At 44.5% G+C, this 23,285-nt stretch overlaps 1 protein-coding gene across 1 annotated transcript in view; it reads left to right on the top strand.

Annotated features, from left to right (window-relative positions):
- The window catches only part of BMP6 (bone morphogenetic protein 6), a 97,889-nt gene extending 75,601 nt beyond the window's left edge, over nt 1-22,288 (top strand). Inside the window, exons 3-7 of the mRNA XM_085321676.1 lie at nt 7,979-8,127; nt 9,420-9,617; nt 18,248-18,324; nt 20,594-20,704; nt 20,789-22,288. Of these exons, the coding sequence (XP_085177802.1) occupies nt 7,979-8,127; nt 9,420-9,617; nt 18,248-18,324; nt 20,594-20,704; nt 20,789-20,938 (685 nt within the window). The 3' untranslated portion in view covers nt 20,939-22,288. The remainder of the gene's footprint in view (nt 1-7,978; nt 8,128-9,419; nt 9,618-18,247; nt 18,325-20,593; nt 20,705-20,788) is intronic.
- The last annotated feature ends 997 nt before the right edge of the window (nt 22,289-23,285 follow it).

Genomic DNA, 23,285 nt, shown 5'->3' with positions numbered 1-23,285 from the left:
CAATTCCTGTTGGTAAAATGCTCGTTCCTCAAAGCTGTGAAGCTCAAGACTTTGAACTCAATGTGGGGGAGACCTTTGCACTCGAAGGTTGGCTTTGCTGCTAGTTTTGCAGCTTGCTTAGCAGCTTCCCTCCCTCTGTGCCGAATCGCCAAGCCCCTGCAGAGCGTCCCAGCATCTTTTGTCCTGTGCTTGGTCCTCCCCTGGCTGTCAGTCCTCACCCGCTAGAGCCCAACTGCTGATCTCCTGTTAGATCTGGAAAGTAGCTTCTTCTGCAGGTTGATATCTCTTAATGTTTCATTCATGGCTTCCAAAGTACTCTTGTAGGGCTTGGTGGTATAGCTTCTTCAAGACTAGACAGTCAGTCAAACTCAATCTTACTTCTTTCCATAAAATGATATAGTCTCCCTTTGCTTTCCATGGAAGTTCATTCCAGGTGCTGGCAGTCCCTTGCCTGAGGCTCTTTGTGAGGATGAGTGCTAATTAATAAGATTTTGTATAGTGCCTTTTAATCTTTGCAATAATGGTAATTCAGGCATTCTAAATTGTTTAAGATTTTGTATTGTACCTGTTGGCAGTACTTTGTGTTGTGTAAACTCCACAGACAGGGTATTCTATAAATAAAAACCTTCTTTCTTTTTTTTTTTTTTTCATTGAAAGCAACTTCTAACTTCTGCTGAAAGATGGAGAATCTGCAGTTTTGGAAAGCTATGGTTTCAAAGTTTTATGTGTGTGTAACTCTATTCAGTTATGTAAGACTGCATGTATTGTGAGTGCAGGTTTTACTCTGTTATTAGTTGATAAGATCAAATAATCTCGATAGCTCATTATATGCAGAATGATTTTTAGTGAAGGTTGTCATCAGTAGAAACTAAGGACTGAGATCCTGAGGTATGCAGAGGGGAAGAGTATTTTGAAAGTACATTAATTAAAAATGTAAATCCCATACACTTCTGTTCAAAATTCCCTTTTCAGAAAGTGCTGTTAGGCAGTCTAGACTATTATGTCAACTTGTCTTTGAAGAAAAGTAAACAACAAGGTTCAGCTGAGGAAAGTTTTACAGACTTACAGTAATTAATGCTTTGGTAGATGGCTGTTGATGCGTAACAATCCTCTAAACACCTGGGTAATTGGGAGCTTTGAAGCTGGGCCAAAAAAAGTTGTTGTGAGATCTGCAATTAAAATAAGAGACCTTTAACTTGGACATTTTGAAGGTGAGAGTTGTGTGTGTTCTCACTGCTTCCCTGGAAAATTTCTGCCCCAGTTGAGGGGGAAAAAGTCAAGGAGGATGGGAAAGTATTTAAAAAAAAAAAAAAAAAGAAAGAGCGAACTAGTTCAACATATATGTCTTTAAATTTAGCTCTTTATAATAGTTTTGGTGTTTTTCTTGTAGCAAAGTTCTGTGCTGTAATGTGTATCTAAAACAGAAATTATTTTAATCTGAACATTTCACTAAGTGTAGTAACTAAGATTAACCACTTGACCTGGTTACTAATTTGACTAAATTCTAATCTAATTAGTGTTCAATTAAAGTGAATTAACRCCCAGAGATATTTTCTTGAAAGGTTTACACAGACGTTTCAATTAGCAAAATATTTATGTTACAGGAGGAAAAAGCACTGAAATAGATGCAAACTGTTTCTCCTGTAAATGCCCTGAGTACATGATTAAGATGCCAGTGTTAAGAATAGTAGCTGTATATGATATTTATATCTGACAAATCAGCTGGCTCACTGAGGGCACTGGGGCTAAATCCTGCCTTCTGAATACCACAGGTCGTATTTCTCCTGTAAACTGTGTACTTCTTTCTGTTTATTTCAGCCGCTTGTGCTTGCTCACTTGACCTTAGCTCATCGGTCCTGCTCCAAAGCCTTCTGAAGGCTTTGGAAACGCTTCCATCTATTTCTTCAGCCTTCAGCTTCATGGCTCTGATCCAGAACAAAGAGCTCCTGTTTAGAGGCAGGAATCCCTAACTTGCACCTTCCCATTTAGTCTCTTCTGTGTCAGGGAAATYGTTTCAGCTAATTGCCTCAGTTTCTCACATTCACTTGCTTCCCTTTAATAATAYAAGCTTAATATGTATTATGCCTTCAGCACCCTTTTTATGCAAATCAGTAATTAAACTCATTCAGATGGTGAAGCACATCGAAAATAAAGATGAGACTGTCATCACAGTGACAGTGAGATACGGCAGGAGATGCATAAAAAACTGGAGGCAGGTTTAGACAGAAAATTAAGGAACTGTCTGTTTTGATGATGAAATGTCTCTTGTGTACACTGAATTTGAAAGTCCTCTATACTCTTGTGCAAATGCCTGARGTCCTATGATATCCTTGAAATGTGGAGTTGGTTGTGCATGAAACCTGTGGTCTGACTCTTCTTTCCCTCAATCTATGCTAAGGGCAGATAGTCTTTTCTTTTTGGTTATAGTGTTTAGCTCAGGCATTTCTTCCATTTTTCTTTTTCTAGTTTTCTTTTTGGTTATAGTGTTTGGCTCATGCATTTCTTCCATTTTCCTTTTTCTAGTTTTCTTCATTCTTCATGCTCCCTTCCTGTTTCCCTCAGGCCCCCCTCTCATCTCTCCTATTCTTAAATGCCGGAGTTTTGAGATATTTTCCAATTAATTTGTCCATATATGTGGATGCTTCATCCTGGAAGACCACTGCCTGCCTCACTAAACAGGATTGATGTGATCACTTAATGAATAGAAATTCAATACTTTGTTTCATATGACTTGCTCTATATATGATCCACTTATAATCATCTTGTCCACTCCATATTCAGCTTTGAATATGGGCTYTCATCTGCTTCTGTTTAGCACTCTTCAGTCTGATATTTGACTGCTTCTCAAATCATTTATTTTCTTGACATGGCTCTGAGGGGAAGGTGGTGGCGTTATTGTGGTCGAGCAAATGAGAGCTGATGTGCAGTCAGGTGAGAGTGAACTRTCTCCAATTTCAGTTGGATTTTTCTGATGGACTTATCTCACTCCCCAATGTATGGCACTCTATAACTTATTTTACTCAGAATAGACTTCTGCTGACTTTRCTTGCAGTTGTGGGTACTTCTGCAAACCTAGGCCAGGCGTTCCAGTTTGGACACTCAGAAAGTGGCAAATGCACTTTTCAGCCCAAACGGTAAGTTTGTTCTGTGGAGAATTCCCAAACACCAGAGGGGGAACCCTGTGAAATCCACCTTTCTAAGGCTGTTATCCAGCACTGCCAGCTGGCTTGCAGGAGTCCCCTATTCATTTGATCATCCAGCCTTTGCAATAYGTAAGGCTGCAGAATATGGGCTTGCCCAAACACTGTGCAAAYGCAGAGGACACAAATGATCCCCACCTTAATCGGTCTGTGGGCCAGCATCAGGATTGGCAGTATTATAAGACTAAACAGCAACTTTAGCTCTTACGCTTCCTGTCTTTCTTTTGAAGTCTTAGTGGGACAGGAATGGAGTAAGTATGATATCCATGGTCTTTAGAAAGCATAACTGAAAAGGAAAGAAAAGCACACTCAGTCAGGAGGCTGCGATTCGCCATGAACATTACGAGCAGGACTGGAACTGTGGGTTTCACACCACAGACCTCTGACACTTGAGTTTCTTGGCAGCAGTGTCGGCACAAATGGCAGCAATAGTAGGTTGTTATCCTCTGTGAGCCGTCCCCACAGGAAGATGCCAGTAGTTTCGTAAATACTTTCAGAAGCAGAGGAATGCTGAGTCAGGAACAATGAGCTTGATTCACAGAGTACGTTGTGATCACAGATCCTCCTCTACTCACTTTTCTTCATAGGCTTTCTGTTTTTATATGAGGCCTCTCTGTTTAGTCATTTTATGTCTCTGCCCCCCCCCCCAATCACACCAGGTTCAACACCCTTACTATTCTAATTAAATTTTCTTTCCCTTCTGCCTTGGGCCCAGCATGGAAGGTCTCCCAGTCTCTGTGCGAAGACCAGATGCGGTGCGGCTTTTTGTGAGGAACAGCAAGCACATTTCATTTCTACCATGTACCTGTAGGGCAGAGCAAACTCCTCTCAGGTGGTACATGGTATTTGGTTTATCAAGGGGGAAAGGAGGAGGAAGCATGTTCCCTGCAGATGAAACATCTGGAAAATTTAGCTGTTAAACTCTGAGTCTTTGTTTAGCCTATATGGAGAGCAATTTTCAAGAACTTACTGGTTGGCTAAGTCTTAGGTTATTTTCTTAAAGGAGGTGAAGATATACAACCCTATTCTGCAGGGGGGAAAGTGTAGTGGGGTTAAAGACTCAGCTGAATAGAAGAGATTCTTTTTTATGTGAACAAATTTATATATTTTTCCTAATATTATCTTTGGAAATATATGGCTAACTTTTGTTTGAAACTTTCATGCCAAAAACGTGACCAGTCGGAAGTGATGCGCAATGATGTGCAGACTGGAAAGGTTCCATTGAAGCAGTTATTGTAACTTTATCAAATATTAGCCTAAAGCAGAGACTTGAGCAGAAAGTATTAGGATGTGTTACCCACTGGCACTACTGCTGTGACCTATATATATATATATCTGTGGAGTGAATCTTTAACAGTTAACTTTGTTCAACTGGCTATTCCCTTTTACAGGTATATAGAGGAGCTCATTTAAAAAAATCTAGTGCTATAGGAAGCTTTTTGCAAAGAGCTAACTGAAGTGGAAAAGCCAGTTGTCCATTGTTCTGTGTTTTATAAAAGAATTTAAACTTGTCCAAAGTGAGTGTCAAATGTGAGGTTCTTATTTGGTAGTATTTTACCTTGGTCAGGCAGTTTTTACATTTATGGAGGATGCTATGATGGGAGAGGCCCACTAGAAGACAGGTCTGTATTTTAAATAATCTTGATGGAGGTTCAGTCAGAGGAGAAAGAATGTGATTTGGTAGCAAGAAGTGTGAGGTATTACATTTAGGCATGCCAGCTCTCCAAAGGAAATGAATGGGTACTTTGCAGTTCAGGAACATGGATCTAAGGTTTGTAGTAAATCACAAGATGGACATGAGTTAACAGTGTGAGTTTTAGAAAAAAAGCCAAAATACTATTCTGAGATGCATGAGCAGAGGCAGAGTCTGCTAGACATATGAAATTATAGGCTCATAGAATCAGTAAGGTTGGAAGGGACCTCTGGAGATCGAGTCCAACCTCCCTGCTCAGCAGGGTCACCTAGAACATGTTAGACAGGGTTGCATCCAGGCAGGCCTTGAAGATCTCCGGAGAAGGAGACTCCACAACCTCTCTGGGAAACCTGCCCCAGTGCTCCGTCACTCTCACAGGGAAGAAATTCCCCCTCACGGTCAGGCGGAACTGCCTGTGCTTCAATTTCTGCCCATTGCCTATCGTCCTGTCACATGGGACAACTGAAAAGAGTTTGTCCCTATTCCCTTGACACCCTCCCTTCAGGTACTTGTACACAYTGATAAGGTCCCCCCTCAGTCTTCTCTTCCCCAGGCTGAAGAGGCCCAGCTCTCGCAGCCGTTCCTCATAGGGCAGGTGCTCCAGCCCTCTGATCATCTTTGTAGCCCTACACTGGACTCTCTCCAGTAGCTCCATGTCTGTCTTGTCCTGGGGAGCCCAGAAACGGACGCAGTACTCGAGATGAGGCCTCCYCAGGGCTGAGTAGAGGGGCAGGATCACCTCCCTCGACCTGCTGGCAACACTCTTCCCAATGCACCCCAGGAGACCATTTGCCTTCCTGGCCACAAGGGCACATTGCTGGCTCATGGTCAATTTGTCATTATCCTTCCGTTGTATTCCAGATCAGTGAGATCTTGGTTGGAACTGGGTCTGTAGAGAGTGATGAGAATAGCTAAAGTCTAGAAAACATGACTCACGGGGAAAGATTGAAGACCTGATGTTTCTTGAAGAAGGGAAGATTGTGTCATTTCTTCCTCTTCCAGTTTTCAAACACATGAAAGACTTTTACAATGTTCAAACACATTAGAAAAAAAAGAAAAAAGGAAAGGAACAAAGGAAAAGGGAAGGGATCCTCATTTGTACTTTTTGTTGTGCTCAATGTGAGTAATAGGCTTTAAGTGAAACAAGATTTACATAAGATAGTATGGGGAAAAGCGAGGGAAAAAAATTTTCATTATGTTTGAAGTGAAGCGTATTTCATTTCACGGAGTGACTGAGTAGTTCTTGAGACCAGAAATCTCCAAGACTTAGCCAGACAAACATCTCAGGGATAACATGGTTGTAGCTGACCCTGCCTGGAGTTCAAGGGGGTAGACTAGATGATGCCTTGTGGTCCTTTCTGGCCTTACAGCTCTGGAAGTTCAATGCTGAGCTTTACGTTATTGTAGACCTGTCTAATCCAAAGTGGTCAAATGTTTATGAAAACACATACAGAGCTCCTACCAGCTTTGCAGCTGGGCCTCTTTGGTACCAGCTGAAGCTGTGGTAATCCGGGGGCTCTAGTGGGAGGTTCTCTGAAGCGGGCGATTGTGGGGAAGAACATGGCAATTACAGCAGGGGAGGTTGAACAGGAGAGCAAACGGCAAAGTGCGAGGAGGAGGGGCAGAACAGGAAACCCCTTTTCAGATATAGCGCATTTCAAGCATTGCAGAGGATCAGGCTGTAAGTCTTATTAAGGCATGGGAATGATCTAGCAGTTTCCTCTTCTTAACCTGGAGAGGAGTCTCGGCTGCAGCTGCTGTTTGCAACCTCCTTTAAGCAGTGCTTCAAATTATATAGCATGCCTGGGAAAGCCCAATCTTTCAACCTGGAGGTTTCCAAAACATATAGAAGCTGGCTAGCCCCAGCCCCTCACTGCTGCTGGAGGTGAAGGTCAGAGTCATTCGTGAAGCACTCTTCCTGTTGAGAGTGTGGTGGCAAAGACTTCTGTGGGAAAGGCTGCTGAGTCAACCACAGAGCACGTGGCTACCAGCGAGGCGGAGGAAAGCCTCCACATTGTAAAAATAGCCGCACTAGGAGCCCTAATGTACTTAAGTGCTTATTTTTCCATGTGTGATCTCATGTAAACCAAGCTGTTGGGCAGTGTGACATAGCAGTTGGTCAAAAATAAAACGTAACTCAAGCAGAATGTGTGTATTTTTTTTTCCTGTGTGTTTTTTTTTTCTTTTTAAGTTAGCCTTTGATGAGTGGAAGGGACAGGTACTCTGTTTGCTCATTTCCATTAAGTTGTTGTTAGAAAAATATTCCTGGGGAGAGAGAGTGCTGAAGGTGGAATTAGTGCCAGGTATTCATTTTGTAATGTTGTTCACAGATCCAAGAGAGAAGTTGTAGCTCTTCCACACAGGAAAGCTAGGCATGTAATACCATAGGAAAATATATGCAGGAGGTTTTTCTGGGGTGCTTCTCCAGTCAGATTCACTGAACTGAGTTTTAGTGAGAAGTTGATCCTGCAGAAAAGGTGCAGACTTGAGAGCTTCTGAAGCTGAAACCTGTAAAGGAGACCCAGCACAGGCAGCCTTGGAACAAGACTCTCTAAACCCTGTTGATACTTCTCAGCAAAATGTATTTAGAGGCTGTATACCAGTTCATTTTCCTTGACCTATTACTTGATTTATTTTATTTATTTATTTTTGTCAATTGTGGTGGATCCATGTTTTGGGGAAGGTGGGCTGAAGTCTCAGAAACCCTTTGACAAAAGTCATTGAATGGCAGGAAGTGCTGGTAATTTCACCACTGTTCAACCAGGGCTAAAATTACATTCTTCAGGAAGAAATATGGCTTAACAGTCATTTGCCAGTGGAGTAAYACCCAAATCTAAGAACTAGGATTGCTTTCCTCAAGCAAAACAGAGAAAAACTTTTGTCATTCTGAATCTAACATGCAGGAGCATTTGCATCGCATGGTAAAACTCTAGATACAAGCAAGTACGTTTGGGGGACTGGTTTTCTAGCTATTAACATTGCTTTTAACAATTGCAGTGTCCATTTTTCCCAGTGCTGTAACAGGGAAAGCCAGCAGAGAAAATTCTAGACAGCACAATTTTTTCATTAATGTTCTCCTCTGCAGAGCTTCTGACCTGTTTCTGCTGGACACCCGGGTGGTGTGGGCCTCTGAGGAAGGTTGGCTGGAGTTTGACGTCACTGCCACCAGTAACATGTGGGTGATAAACCCTCAGCACAACATGGGGCTCCAGCTGAGCGTGGTGACCCGGGATGGTAGGTTATGGGCTAATTCACACATGTCATTTCATGAGTCTTTTGGTTCTGTTTGGAAGTGGTGCTRGTAGAGACCAGTGGTAGTGTAGGGGTGTGAGCATTGTACCTTCATGGGCAGCTGAATACCCCAAGCAAAGTATCTGAGGGTACGAGTTGAAGAGCATCAGCTTCTCATTTGTCACTAATCCTGTTTGTAGAAGGAAATAACTATAGATAAATTACACTTAACCCACAAATGAGGTCAGGTATCTCTGAATAGTACCAGGATAAGCTGGCAGAGGTGGGTTGGGGTAGGGCCCTGCTTTCTCAGTTGTTCATAGAAGAGGGCATGGAGCTGGGAGCCCAGCTTGGGTGAGGTTTAGGTGTTAGGGGTAGAAAGGGCAAGTATATGGGTACACCTCCCCCAGAGCAGGCTTATAGCTTGGCTGAGAGCTGGCAGCCACCCTCAGGGCTGCTGTAGCTTCCATCACTGCTTGTATCTGAGCAAGCCAAGAGTGGGAGCCCTGCATGGGAGAAGTCACAGGGCAGGGGCGGACTCTCCAAGGGCTAGCTCAAATGGTAGCATTTCACAGCCCGCAGAAACTTTGAAAGGTGGAAAAAGGGCAGCTACAGTGGGAGGCTGGAAAAGGAGAGAAGAGCATGCAAAAGAGTACGRTACTGAGTAGCAGAGGATAAGCAGTGGAGATGGAGAAGGTCTACATGAATGGAAGATGAAAAAGATGAAAATGGCATCCTCCCTCTGTAGGAGCCAGTCTCTGATCTTGAATTCATGTTCTATCACTTCCTCCCATTTTTTGGTACGTTTGTGGGGGCAAACAAGATCTGAGAACCACCATTCTTCTGAATAAATGTTAATGCCAGCCTCCACCTCCCCAGATGTGCTGAGAACCCATCCCCCATCCTGCCAAAAGCACCCTGTCTCTTTGCCCTCTGCATCCCGGAGGTCTCCTAACTCTGCTCTGGGTGTTTCTCAGGCAGCAAAACTAATTTCCTGACACATCTGGGCTTTGCATTTTGTACATCTCTTATACCTTTTTAATGCCTAAAATGGAGCGGAAATGCTGTAGGGATGAAAAAGGGCCAGGCACTGTGGTGGTGCCTTTTGTCAAGGATGGATATGGTGCTGTCATAAAAATGTCAGTAGGTTGTGGTGGCAGAACAAGGATGTTCAGTGATAAAATAGCATCAGCAAGAAGTGAGAAAATCCTGCTTATGGGAATGTGACAGTGCTGAAAAAGAGTAATCCATCCTTCTCAGTCTTGCTAACACTCACTTTTCTGTTTTGTTTGAAGGTTTCAGTGTAAATCCTAGAGAAGCAGGCCTTATAGGCCGAGATGGCCCATATGACAAACAGCCTTTTATGGTGGCCTTTTTCAAAGTGAGCGAAGTTCATGTCCGGACAACTAGATCAGCGACGAGCAGGCGCAGGCAGCAGAGTCGAAACCGTTCCACCCAGGCTCAGGATGTTTCCAGGGTGTCTAGTGTCACAGGTAATTACGCAATGTCCGTTTGGTCTGGGAGCTGGGACAACATCTTGTGATGTTTCTATTTGCTTCAGTGCGCAAAAGCAAGAAGGGAGGCATGAGGTGGGGTGCTCTTCCTTAGAGGAACAGATGACAACCCCAAGGGAATGGGAGAGGGAGTCTCAGGTAATGTTTGCCTAGAATTACGCCATATGAAATAAGATATTTAGAAGATTCCATTTCGCCATGTGCTGTGATTTATAGTATCGCACATACGCCTTTCCAGCACAGTCCTCTTTCAGTTTTCTTTGGAAAAGTCTTAGCAGAACAGCACAAGTTCTTTTTTTTTCCTTGTAGGAACAGCAGTGTAAAGAGTAAAGTGCGTTTCCAAGCATGCAAGCAGGCTTGCCAGCTTTACTGTGGAAAGGTTGCATGTTGGAGAAGCCGTACGACAACCTTATGCATGCTGTCATGTGCTGGTGTGATAGCTCTGAAATTTTGATAAAAATTGAGAAAATCTGTTTTCCATCAGCTTTGCCCTGCATCATAGTGCTGGAAGCTCTTTACTCATTGAGTACCTTCTTTCCTCTCAAACGTTTCAGCCTATTCCAAGTTACTTGATTAACTTGCTTATGCTGCCCCCTTCTTTCCCAAAGGGAGCCCTGCTTTTCCTATACCTAGAAATGACTATACTCCGAGGAAGATACGTGGCTGTGCTTTGTTAGTGCATGTTCAGACACTGCCTGGGGAAGTAAGCCAATTCTACCTGAACATCAGCAGATTGTGAATTTATAGGCTGTAGTGTGCTCTTGGTTGTCCACGTTGTGGCTGAGCTGTCCTGCTGGGCAGGTGGCAGTGTTGGCCACCTTTGGGTGTTGCTGCCATGGTGTATTGGTGTGGTCCATGCCACAGTGTGATTTTGCTTCATGTGTGTTCCCATGCCTGGTGGTGTCTGGATAACAGTGCGTGTGCCTGTGCGTGGTGGTGTGTGGATATTCAGAGCCTTGTTGCCACACTGCTGCAAGCACCAAACTCAGTGGGGGTAAAATGTTGTTTCACTGATTTTAAGGGCAGGAGGAGTGACTTAATGCTCTAGGCTGAGGTCAACCTGTGCCACTGTGGTGGTGCTGGAAGGAGTGCAGGTCCAAAGCATGTCCTTTCTTTAAACAGAAGTGAGCAGGTGTGGGTATTGGTGACAGCAGCTCTCACTGTGTGCGGTGGGAGAAGAGGCAGGAGCTGCCAGCTTGGGGGAGATGTCCTGTGCCAGAGGTTTTCCCCTGCAGTTGGCAGAGGGGCCAGGGAGCCCGCAGGTGGGGAGGAGACATAAGGCACTTTGCCGGTGCTTTGGCAGTAACAGTGCAGGGCTTGAAACCCTTGCAGGCATCATCATGTCCAAGCCAGTACAGGGACTGTGATTTTGCCTGCTTGTGGGTCAAAATGGAGCTGCCCTTTTAAAAGGGCTCTGCGGTAGTCGGTGCTGTGTTGCTTACATAAAACCCCATCATCTGTTCCAGTCTACCTTCAGTAAAAGTCATGAATTTCATGCACGGGAAATCATARAAAGGAAGTCAGCAAAGGCAGTGGGGAACCTAAATTCCTGCAAGAAGCAGCTTCTGGTGGCAAAGTTCATTTAAAGGAAGGATTGCATGCTGGGCGTAAGGAGGCTGTACACCCCAAAGCTAGGGAGCTATTGGTCACTGCCCCAGGCTCCCTGGGCCTGGGGGACATCGCAGGGCTGTCCCCCATGGGGAGCGCCATAGCAGTACTGGCACAAGGCCAACCCTTGCTGCTGCAGTTCGTTGGGGTCTAGCTAACATGCTCACTTCACTTTCCAGAGCATGGACTCAAAGGCTGTGGCCAGTGGGAGAACCATGCAGCAGTCCCGCAGGTAAAGCGGTTTGTCTGTCGCGTTCGCTGGGCCGCATTTCTGGTTTTCTCTTTCCTTGGTGGCTTCCAAGCCTCACTTTTAAAAGGAGAGTGTCATGGTTGTTCACAAGGTTACCCTCCTGGTGATCAGTTTGCAAAGAGCATAACGGCAATTAATTCATGTAGATGTTACAAGCAATAAGCCCAGCTATTAGGTACACAGCAGGTAATTCTCATATTCAGGTGGACTGAGCTGCTGCGCTCCCGCATCGTGGTGATGTGCGAGCTGATTTGTTAATGTTTTCACAGCACTTGGGGAAAATTATTTGCTGCGTTGCTGTTTTGTGGTGTTGGTAGTGGAGTCAGGATAGACTCCAACTTTCTCTCTCTAGCCCTGCAAGCTTTGCAGTGCTAAAAACAAGTTTTCGCTGCTATTAAATCAGAAGATATGACTCAAAGCTCCAGAGGGAGCAGATATATTGGGCAAAAAGGACCATTTTTACTTTGCTTTCTTGACTACAACCACACTTTAGATTATAAAATTATAAAATGACAAAAGGGAAAAAATAGCCAGTCGTTTTGTGGTTTCAACTGCTTTTTTGAGCTCTTCTAGCTCAAAGCCAGCTTTAATTTTAAACCTGGAATTTGGCAGTCTAGTAGTCAACAAGGTATAGTTGAGCCTCTGTGGATTTAAAGGGTGGGGGAAAGGAGGAGAATTTAAAGTTGAGATGTATGTTTGTTTGGTTTTTCTGTTTGGAAAGGAGAGACTGCATCAGCTTATTTTCCTTTCTGAGAGTGACACTCTTAGATTCTACTCTCCTTAAGAAGTGGTTGATTTTACAGCTCGAGAGGCACTGATGACCCATTGGGGATTGCTCTGTGGACCAATGTACATTTTTAGCATTGAACAGATCACAGGGATTTTTTTTTTTCTTTTTTACTTTAGTAGGTTCTTTAAATCCATGCCCAGTGCCGTCTCCCTGACGTGTCAGGGCTGGAGCGGATGGGAGGTGGGTGAGGCAGTTTCTGTCCTGGCGTGCAAGGCAGCTGGCTCGCGTTGGCGCGTGTTGRTGGCTTGACCCTTCCCTCCTCTGTGTTAGTGAATACTCAACGGTTTATTCTTGCCTCTGTCCAAAAACGAGCCTCTTTCTGAGAAGGTTTGGGGAATCGGGGTGGGGGTTGCAGGCRATGTTTAAAAAAGCCCAACTGACTGTATAAATAGGGACAGCATCTTGAGGTTTCCACCCTGCATGAAGGACGGACCTGCTGCCAGATGGGTGCTGAAACCAGTGCGGCTGGGCACTGCGTGGAGTCCTGCTGTTATGTGCAGGACTGGGGCCCGCYGTGTTTTCTTCGATGCATAGTTGTTATTCTGCAGGCAATGCTGAGTGCTCAGATGCTAAGGTTATGGCTGTGGCATAAAAATCTAGATGTAGTCTATATTTTTTTGCGAAGAAGGCTCATTTCCCTGTATTTTAAACACGTAATTATGACTGGCTCATATATAATGCAGAATTGAGTAACCCTCATGGTTATAAACTGCTTTGACATAGAGTCCTGCGTCAGTACATTCTTGGAGCCAATCTGTGCCCTTTCGTAGAAGGAAAATGAACAGGAAGCAAAGGCAGTATTTTTGGCTGTTGAGGCAGAAAATCRTCTCTCAGCTGTAGCCCAGGACGCGGGAGAGTGAGATGGGTGGGAGCAGAGTTATCCATGATGCAAGATTTGGAGTCCATAACTCAATGATTTCTTGCAGGGTGTTCAGCTCGTGCTCTCAAACCCTTTGCCGCCGTACGATCGCCTCCTCTGTGACTTGCCCAAACGTGGCTGCACGGCAGGCATGGCACAGTGGGCTCTCCCCATGCCCAGTGGCCATGCGCTCTTCTGCTGAGACAGCGTTGAGGCAAATGTGTTCCTGCAAGGCAGAGGTTGTCACCTATAAAAATCTGTCTGTTGGCTACACTTGCTGTTCTGGATTTAATTTGCCCAACTTYCCTTTTTGGGCTCTTCTGCTCAGTCCCAGAGGCCCCAGGTAGCTAATGCAAGGTGCTCTCTGAGAAATGGAAATCACCCTTGCAGTGCAGTGCTGTGTACGTGCACAGCGCTTCACCGCGAGAGACATGCCCCTGGCGCCTACAATACCGCAAAGCGCAGCGTGCGCAAACACCGAAGGTAAATAAGGCCAAATGCTTTCATGGTGGCAACGGTCTTGTGAATAAACATCATTATCTCGCAACAAAATCTTCCCGTTCGTAGAGCGTTCAAGCGCAGGCTGGAGCAAGGTGGCCAGGGTGTCYGCGTGCGCGCCTGCGCCTGCCTTCACATGCACGTCCTCTTCAGCCCGACGTCTCCCCGTCTTCCCACCCAAGAAGATTGCTTTCCTGGTAAGAAGTGGGCTGTTGTTAACCGCATGATCAGTTTACACCRGCTTTATCCGGACAAATCACCAAAGTCAAACACCAAGAAAAAGGGGCTGGCCTCGGAGACCTCTGTCAAAGCTATTTTGGACCACCGAAGCAATTAATTACTTTGTGGAATTTGGTAAACTGGCACCCTGAGAGCAGCAAGGGTATTCTCAGACGGATTAAACTCAGTAAATATTTATATATTCTTTGCCAGCACTTAACGTGGGAGAGGTTATAAGAAATCTAAGATTGGTGCGTAAGTATCTGTAGGAGGAGGATCACTAGGGTCAGACTATTCTCTCTCCCCTTTAAGCAACACAAATGCCAGTGTCCAGCCTTAAGGGAAACATCTGTGCTCGCAGAAAGTCGGGTTTTTGCACTGCCTCGGTGAAGCCAGAGAACATCCAGCACAAATAAGCCACAGAGATGAGCCAATGTAACTGTGCTGTTTTAACTGTGCTGTCCTGAAAGCTATTTTTAAATGCAGAGCTAGGGGGTTGTTTTTTGTTTTTTGTTTTTTTTTTTTAATCTCCATTTTAGACAAACAGTTTGCAATGTGATTAAACACAGAGTCTGGTAAGTGCCGAGCTAGTGCTACTGACTATACCAAAGAGACAATTTTGCTAAAGCCACAGAGGACCTGCAGGAGCTCCCTAAATTTGYGTGGGTTTGAAAGTCTCTGGCAAACGAGTTCTTGCAAACTGTGTTGTGGCAGTTAAAGCTGTTCCTACTCCAGTTGTTTGCTGCGTACCACAGCCTCGGGCTCTGCTTTCGGCCCTTGCTGCCTGCCCACTATAAATTTGGTGGGGAGGAAAGTGTAGCCGTGCCTCTTGAGAGCTGGGTCATGCAGTGTCCGTCACCTCAAACGGCAGCGTCGGGTAAGACAGTTTGGCCTGCTGGGCTGGAGTAAATGATGCTGCTTTCCAGGGTTTGGAGAAAATGTGTTGTGGAGGCCAGTTTCAATAGCTCAGCAAGCTTTAGCTCACTACCTAAAACTCTCCACCTTGTGGATTTGTCTTTCCCAGGCCCGTAATTGAAAGTATGTGGTTCTAGGACATGTGCTTAGCCCCGGCCCGTGGAGAACAGGTTGTTATTCTGTGTGTGTCTGTATTGCTGGAATTTTGCCTCGTTTCAGAAAGCCACTGCTAAGAGTTGGTTAAAGGTTTAGAACATTCTTAAAGTTGGGCTAAAGTAGATTCTCCATCAATGCAGAGTCAAAGCACAGCAGACAAGTAACTTGCAAGCAAGGCTTGCGCAGCCTAATGCAAGAATCTTGCATGCCGAACCTGAGAGTAAGCCTAGGAGTGGTGGACCCCCAGGTCTTGTACATTTGTACAAAAGACTTCCGCGGTTTCGGGGTGTTCAGCATAAGGGAAGCGTGGGYTGGCTCTCTGCACCCCCTTGGGATGGCTTGCTCCAGTTCCTCACCCCCATTCAGTCTGCTGTTAAAACATTGCAGCAGATTCAGAACCCCCCAGCTATGGTGTAGCACTGTGATGTTGCTAAACGGCTTTTGAAAAATCCTTCTCTAAAGTATTTGCAGGACAAGGTATGCAAATGTATAGCAAGTGGGAGAGAAGGGGAATTTGGAGTGAGGATTTAACAGAGGAAAATGCAAATCCCAGGAAAGAGGATATTTCATGTGCTGTCATTGAAAAAAGAAAAGACTAGGGCAAGAAAAGAAAAGTTGGGCAAGTGAGGAGGTAGAGCTGTCTGTGTCTGCCTTGGTTGGAGAGTGGGTGAGAGCAAGTTTCTGCAGGGACTTGGAGCAAGGCGGTGAGAATAGCCAGCACTCAATGCTAAACGTAAACCAGGTGCCGTGCGGGGAGCCAGGATGCATTATTGGGGCCAGTTTCACGCARGACGAAAGGACGCATTTGTAGCACATTCTGCCCCACAGAGCTGCTGAAGCGGCTCGTCTTTATCCCGCTGATGGCTCACAGCCTCTGCTTCCACTCCTGTTTTCTCTGCCTCCCTCACCTTCTCCCCTTTCTCATAGCTGACTTGAGCAAACCATAGCTCTCGTGGAATATGTGATAGTTTTGCCGCCTTGGTCATGAATACATAATCTCCTTCCTACGGACCACTCTAACTCCCTGTCTAATACAGATGGTTCTCCCCTGAGCAAACAGCATATTTCTCAGGGAAGAATAGTGCAAGTCCTGTTTTCAGGTACTAAAATGAAAGCCTTTGACTACTAAATCTACTACTCATTTATTTCCTCATTATGCCTGATCATTTAGAAACTTGCTAGAAGTTTACTCCTTGGCTAAACCAGGGACTGAAAAGCTTAATCTAAAAAAACAAACAAAAACAAAAAAAAATTTCTACTGGATATGTCTTGTTTTCAAAATGGATGGAAAGCTTGAATAGAAAAATCTGCCTCCATCCTTACTGCTGAGGGCTTCTGAAATAGAGCATGTTTATGCTGCAGCAGTCTGTTGCCCAGCACTGCTAACTTGATTAAATTTGCTATTGAAGTGATTCTATTGAAAGGCTGAAATGCAATCCTTGAAGTCTAAAACCCAAACTGCTTCTAAAAACAACTCTGTAATCTTTGGTGGTTTGGAGGCTAGGTTTGTTTTGAGATGCAGGGTTTTTTCAGAACCTCAGTGTTAACTGTACCCAACTGTAATGCTACGCTGCCCTTAATATCAGTTGGATGTGCTTTTAGTATTATAGTTTTTCTTCTGAATAAATATTTGCATTTATAGTTCCCAAACTTTWAAAAAAAATATTCAAAGCCAAGGAAAAAGTCACTACAAATATTTCACTCTCCCAGCTGCTACATTTGTGGAAAGCTGCACTGGGCTGATGCCCTTTCCAGCAGCRCTGGGGGCTGGTAGGCTGAAATGTGCAGGGCAGTGGGGGGCACGTGCATCCGTGTGTGGCATTGGACTGCTTATGGATGTACATTTAACTATAAATGAGGCATACGATAGGCAAGAAGGTCCCTGTGGTTAAGACATGGGCCAAAGACTCTGGAAACCTGGGTTCAACTCCAGGCTCTGCTAGAGCCTCCCAGCAGGACGGGGGAGCGCAGGAACCTGCGTGTYGCTGAAGACTTGGGACGTGAGCTCCCATGTCACTCCTCCAAATTTACTGCCTTCTCCTTCTCTCTCATTTCCCACTGAGCAGTGCTGCTGTCGCTTTTCCTTTCCCTGTGATAAATGGGAGAACCATTTGGGATGGTGCTGCCTTTTTATCTGGGGGAAAACRCGCTTCCCGTGCAGTGCCCCAGCCCGGCGAGGCAAGACCAGCAAGGGCACACTCAACGTGGGTTCACCACCCATCGTGAGCCCAGGCTGCTGTCACCAGCTGCTGGAGARGTGGGTGGTTTCTGTGGTGGGGACACTGCTCCACTGAGGTCCAGCAGCCATCGGGAACGTGATGAGATGCAGCCACCGCCTATCAAGGCTGGATTTGTGCAGCCACCTGGAAGTGAAAGGCCCCTCTGTCACGGCCTGAATCCTCCATTCTCCGCGGGGCTGCGGTTCCAGGTGTTCACACGCTGAGCCCGTTTCTTTCTAAATATAAATGGGAAATTCCACTTGCAGTCAAAAGCTGCATTTTGTAGGGCCATCTGAGCAGCCGCTGCGCTGGTGAAACATCACCATGAGCTGTGCCATGACCAGGGGAAAGGTCTCTTGTTGGAGCTCTGCACCCCGTGCCCACGCTTTTATGTATCATGGGCAAGTTAGCATTTGTCAAATCTCAGGTCATTTAAGATGAGAAGCACTGCTGATAAACAGGTTGTGGAGGGGATTGAGGAGGATACGGGAAGGAGCCTCCTGTTTGTCGAGGCATGGCTGAGGGGCTATGGGAGCTGTGTGCGCTGGCTGAAGACGGGCCGGGTGTTAGGCACAGAGAGGGACAGAAGAAACACCTTGGCTGGCTAGAGGACGTAGCTCTTGGCTAACCAATACAGGGGACAAGGCAACGATTAACTTACTTACTTACCTGGAGTTATAATCCATGCAGTAACTGTGTGTGTTGTGAACACACCTCCTTGGGCAGCACGCGTTGGGAACCGTCACACAAGCAAGCAGGGACAGAGTATRTGCTGGGCTGAAAGAAGGGAGATTTATTTTTAAGAAATTGTTTTACTAGAAGTGTTTTATGAGCACCGCTTGTCAGGTTTTTAAGGGACACTGAAGGAATTACAACCCCGTTACAACCTTGGGTGCCTCCTTTCCTGCAGGCATCTTAAAAACTTCAGCTCAGCTTTGTATGTCCCTCAAGACTGTTCTTGTAGCTGCTGCGGGTGCTCAGCGTTTCTCACTGCTGAACCCCCCGTGTAYGCAGATCTGTCCAGCTGTGCCCTGCAGTGATGCTCTGCCTCTTTTGCTTTCTAAATCCCTGTTTTGTTTTGTTTTGTTTCAACAGATTACAACAGCAGCGACTTAAAAACAGCTTGCAGAAAGCATGAACTTTACGTTAGCTTCCAAGACTTGGGATGGCAGGTGTGTGATGTTTCCCTCTGGGTAAACTAGACATTTTGTTATGAAATGTTATCTAAACAGTGTCACGATAATTCCACTCGAGGCTGCCATTATGCTTTAAAATGTCCCTTGTGCCTCCCCACTAAGACCAGGCACAAGGAAGGCCAAATAAATATTGATACTTGTGACATCTGATAAAAGCCAGAGGAAGCTTGGTATTTTATGAGATTTAAATATACAGTAATTCTCTGTCACTCACAGAATCACAGCACAAGCAAGGTCTCATAACTGCGTACCTCTAACAAGAAAGACTTCTCCCCACTGTCAATGTACAGCCCACCCTGGAAACACTAGTTTTAACCAAATCAAGTTTTTCTAGCCGTCAGCCTAACTTTAACCTGATGTAAAATATAGCCCAAAGGCATTAGCACTGTCTGAGGTAGGTGGATTGAAGACTGTTTTTTCAGTGCAATACTGCAGGGCCAGAGGGGTGTTTTTAGGACAAGTTATTTAGGGTCAATCCATAGTGTCGTCAAATACAGTATTTCAATGAATGCCCTCATCTTTTTTTTTCATTCAGCACTTTTGTTAGGGCAGTCCTAGTTCTGTTAAGGAATTTTGCAGATTGTAATTCAGGACAAGATCCCTGGGCTTCCCTTACTGCTTTTTAATACCCAGCACCTGAAGGTCTTGTCCCTAGCTAATCAGATAGCAGCCTTTTTTTTTGTAGCGGATGGTGAACTGCAGCCTTGCAGCCTCCCCACCAGCCACGATTATGGCTGTGTGCTGACTCCAGACCCCGTTATTTGCTAGTGCTGCTGCCKCCTTTTGCTTATGCACAGTCATTCCTGCTCCTCCTTTCTATTAGCTAACTTGCCCTGCTTGCAGTTAGGAAGTACCTTCCAGTTTTGTAGTTCCTAATTCCAACTGAAACCGAGCCTAAAAAGCACTGCCTTCACCTTTCTAGTGACTAGCTAGAGCAAAAAAAAATGTAAGATGCTGCCAAAGGCAGACCYGCAAGGTTTATTGCAGGGGTTTGAGTCCAGGTACGGTGACCATTTGTGAGTGGAGAAGGAGCCATGAAAGAGGCAGGGCGGCAAACCCCTCCTGTTGTTGGGCATTGCTACCTCCTTCAGCATGGCAACCAATTTTATTTATTTACTTATATAGCAAGCAAATGCTTACCTCTTTCCTTTCAGTCTGTTCCTGATTTTCCCCATATCCTTAACTGTATTAAACCATAAATTTATTTACACAGTCAGTAATTGCTTCTRTGTCAGGAGAGTGACTGTTCTGTGRAGAGCTGCCTGGTTAAACTGGAGCAAATGATGAGCGAGCCAATACCATAAAATGAATGCGCCTAGGTCTAGCCTTGTTAGCCCTCAGATAGTAAACRTGGTTAGCAAAGCTGCAGTGATAGCCTCTAGCTGCTCAGCATTGCTACTAGATTTTTAAACTATCCAAATTCAAGCTAGCCCARGTGTTTGGTGTCAAGTAAAGGGGAAATACGCTAAGACTTATGTACATATAAGGTGTACCAGTCTTAATCTTTTGACAGTGACTAGCCAAGCCTGACGGTGAGGGAGGAAAAGCATCTCATGCTGGTTGGTGATGCAACTTTAAAACCAACTTTCTAGAATAGTAACACAAGAACCAAGCGTTATTTGTGATTTAAGTTGAGCTCTTTTGTGTCAGCAGGAGAAAAGCTGTAATTTTTGGGGGGAGGAGGAAGAGGAAGGGGTGTCAGGAAAGGCTTCCCCTTCCTCTGCGGCATTGCACGCACCTTGCCACCTGAGGCTGGGCGCCTGCTTGCCTGCGCAGAGCAGGAAGGCTGCTCCCTGACAGGGGCACAGCTGAAGTGGAGAAGGCAATTAGTTAGTTAGGCAAATTAAAGTTGTTACAGTCTCCCTGGCAGGGAGCACCAGCTGCGGCTGCGATACAACCTAGGCAAGGTAGTTCAGCCAGAGGGCCTAACCTGCAGGAAACGGTGCTGCATAAAGGCATCCAAACCACAACTCCCACAAGGCACCAGCGTAACAAGTTTTAGAAATGAATCTGTTTTAGTTCAGGGCCATTAAGCTGTGCACAGAAATGCCCCATTCTTTGGACATTAAAAATCAGTGTCCCCACTGAAAAGTCACAGCTCACCAAAACTTTGTTTCAGTGAAAACACAATTTCACCCTCAAGAAAAGTTAGTGGAAAAWTTTCAACTGCTCTTTAATTGCATGCAGTTGTCTGTACAACAGCAATTTCTTCATTTAAATCACACTCCGTTTGTTTCCTAAAAAGGACTGGATAATCGCTCCGAAGGGCTATGCAGCCAACTACTGTGAGGGCGAGTGCTCTTTTCCACTCAACGCACATATGAACGCGACCAATCATGCCATTGTACAAACTCTGGTAAGTCTCCAGCAAGATCTGGGGCAAAGCAAGAGGTGTAAACAAGTCATCACTGTACCAATTGTTTCCTTTTTTTGGCAACAGGTTCATCTTATGAATCCTGATTACGTTCCCAAACCATGCTGTGCACCTACCAAACTAAATGCCATATCAGTTCTTTATTTTGATGATAATTCTAATGTAATCTTGAAGAAATACAGGAATATGGTCGTAAGAGCTTGTGGATGTCACTGACGAACAGTCTTCACATGAACTGATTCTACCGCAAACTTCCCTTCTACCTTCCATACTTCCACGAACTACCTGACCTTGGAAAAATAATCTTGATGAAACACCCCTGAAAACACCATTTATGTGCCTTGTGAGAGGATGGGGTTTGGGGCGAGAAAACTGCTGCAGTTCTTAAAAGCTGCCTCTGTACCACAGCGGCCATTCAGCTCTGCAGAACCTGGACTTGCAAAGCGGTGGCCTGCCTGACCACACTGTACCTARCTGGGATGATCTTAATCTCACACAGCAGCTTGGCCTTACTAGTTGCTTAGACATGTACTTCAGTTTTACCAGATGGGCATCCAAGACCCCAAACCATTGAGTTGYTTTTTTTTCAGAGAAGGAAGGGGAAAGGTGGGAAAGGGGAGAAGGGGAAACTAGAGTAGAGGAAGTGTTGTTTGTTAGTACTTCAGCCTTAGAGCATGCATCTTGTGCGAGACAATCTGCAATTCTGGCTAAGGTTAGCAATTGCCTTTTGTCCAGAAGGAGCAGTTACTACACCTAATACTGTTAGTCTCCTTCTGACATCTATGCTGATGATAGGCATCTTAAATTGTGCCAAAGCAAGTCCTGAAGTCCCCTTACTCTCCAAGCACAGTTTAAGTCTGATGCTACAATTGGCTGCACCCTGTGTTAGAAGCACTAGGATGGTCATCTTAGTTCACTATTTGACTGGGCAGTAACTTGTTCTTWTGCAACTTCCCTCCACTCCCCACCTGGCAGCTGCCTTATCTACTACCACTTTGCCCAGGAAGGAAGGAAGAACCTTCTGTAGCTGTAAGTTAGACATAGATTTTTTTTTTTTAAGGGGCCATTCACTTTCTAGCTGGACATTTATTTACAGGAAGACAGAATGTCAACGAAGTATTCTAGTATTTGGCCAACTTTCCCCCCCTTTGACCTAGGCAACTAACAAAGTGGTTTAAAGGATACATTCACATTATAGCCACAGTTTTGGACTAAAATTTGTCTAGCAGAAGCTAATAGCAAAGTGATTGTTTTGATCAATATTACATTTGTATTAAATGCACTTACCTCTAATTCTTGCATTTAAAAGGCTTCTTGTAAATACAAGCTATAATTTATTGCACTTGTCACTGTATATTCATTGTGCTGTATCATTTATAGAAAGACTGCTTTTTTAAAAAGTTTTTATTTAGAAAAATCTCAGTGTAAACAATTGTACCACTTTGATTTTTATACAAGAAACTCATGAGATTGTGCTTCACTAAAAAGTTGTTAAAAACATGATAATAAAGGCTTCCTTTAAGGCAGAAGTATATACATTGATCTAGTACATCTGCCAGTACCACACTCAGCTTTCATTGTGGATTTTTTACCCTTAGAGTTTTAGATTAAATAGAACCAATGGTTCTTGACAAACAGCCAGTACCAGGATAAACTTACTGATTTAAAAAAAAATTTTGTTTTTTTCTTTTTTTAAAAAAAAACCCTACTCCATATGATGGACAAAAATCAGTATCTTGACAGATTTGTCAATACAAATTAGCCTGTAGCCATACTCATTCCATGAGTTTCTGTGCACGCAAGATGGCAGAATTCAGTCCTTGGATTGCTATTGTCATTGCACTGTAACARTATCTGCAGTGGAAATTCTTTGGCTTTCAATTATATCTAACATGAAACATCTTATGCACCAAAGAACAGATCCATAATACAATCCAAGGCAACACAGAGTGCAAGGGTCTACCATTCAAAACATATCAATAGTAATAGCTTGGAAAAGGTTAAGGCTCAAGAGGAATGGGGAACTATTTTAGACTACTGTAAAATAGTTGAATGAAAATTTTAAACATTGTACTACTTGTTGTTCTGTATACCGTGAATAAGGACTAAGTCAGCCCAAAGTCTGGATTCAGGTAAGGGAACTCATGTCATCAGCTCTAACATCTAACTGATCATTTAATATTAACGGAGTAGTTATAATAGCGCATATTCACTTTGGCTCTATATAAATAGCCCATAGTTACTCCTCTGGAGCTGGATGGAGGCAGATGCCAAAAAATCCACCTGACATATGTATGCTATGGCATCAGTAACGTTCAGGCACATGTTACAGTACCATTACTTTCATTATGGCTAGCCCTCCCATGCTGAGAGGATTAACAGGAAACAACCAGCTCATGATCACCTTGTATCTTCCAAAGGTGTGTGTGTTTTCAACCTCCTGTGACTTTCCGTTTCTTAATTAGCAACTATATTAAGACAAATAGGTTATAACAATGCTTGTAGAGACAAGATTTATTTAACACAGCTGCAGCTTTTACCTTTCTAGTAATGGTGGGCAGTT

This window comes from Rhea americana, unplaced genomic scaffold (genome assembly GCF_003343005.1).
Source record: "Rhea americana isolate MKP2758 unplaced genomic scaffold, rheAme1 scaffold_70, whole genome shotgun sequence".
Lineage (NCBI taxonomy): Eukaryota > Metazoa > Chordata > Aves > Rheiformes > Rheidae > Rhea > Rhea americana.
Note: the sequence above shows the minus strand (reverse complement) of the source record. Positions and strands in the feature narration are given on the sequence as shown.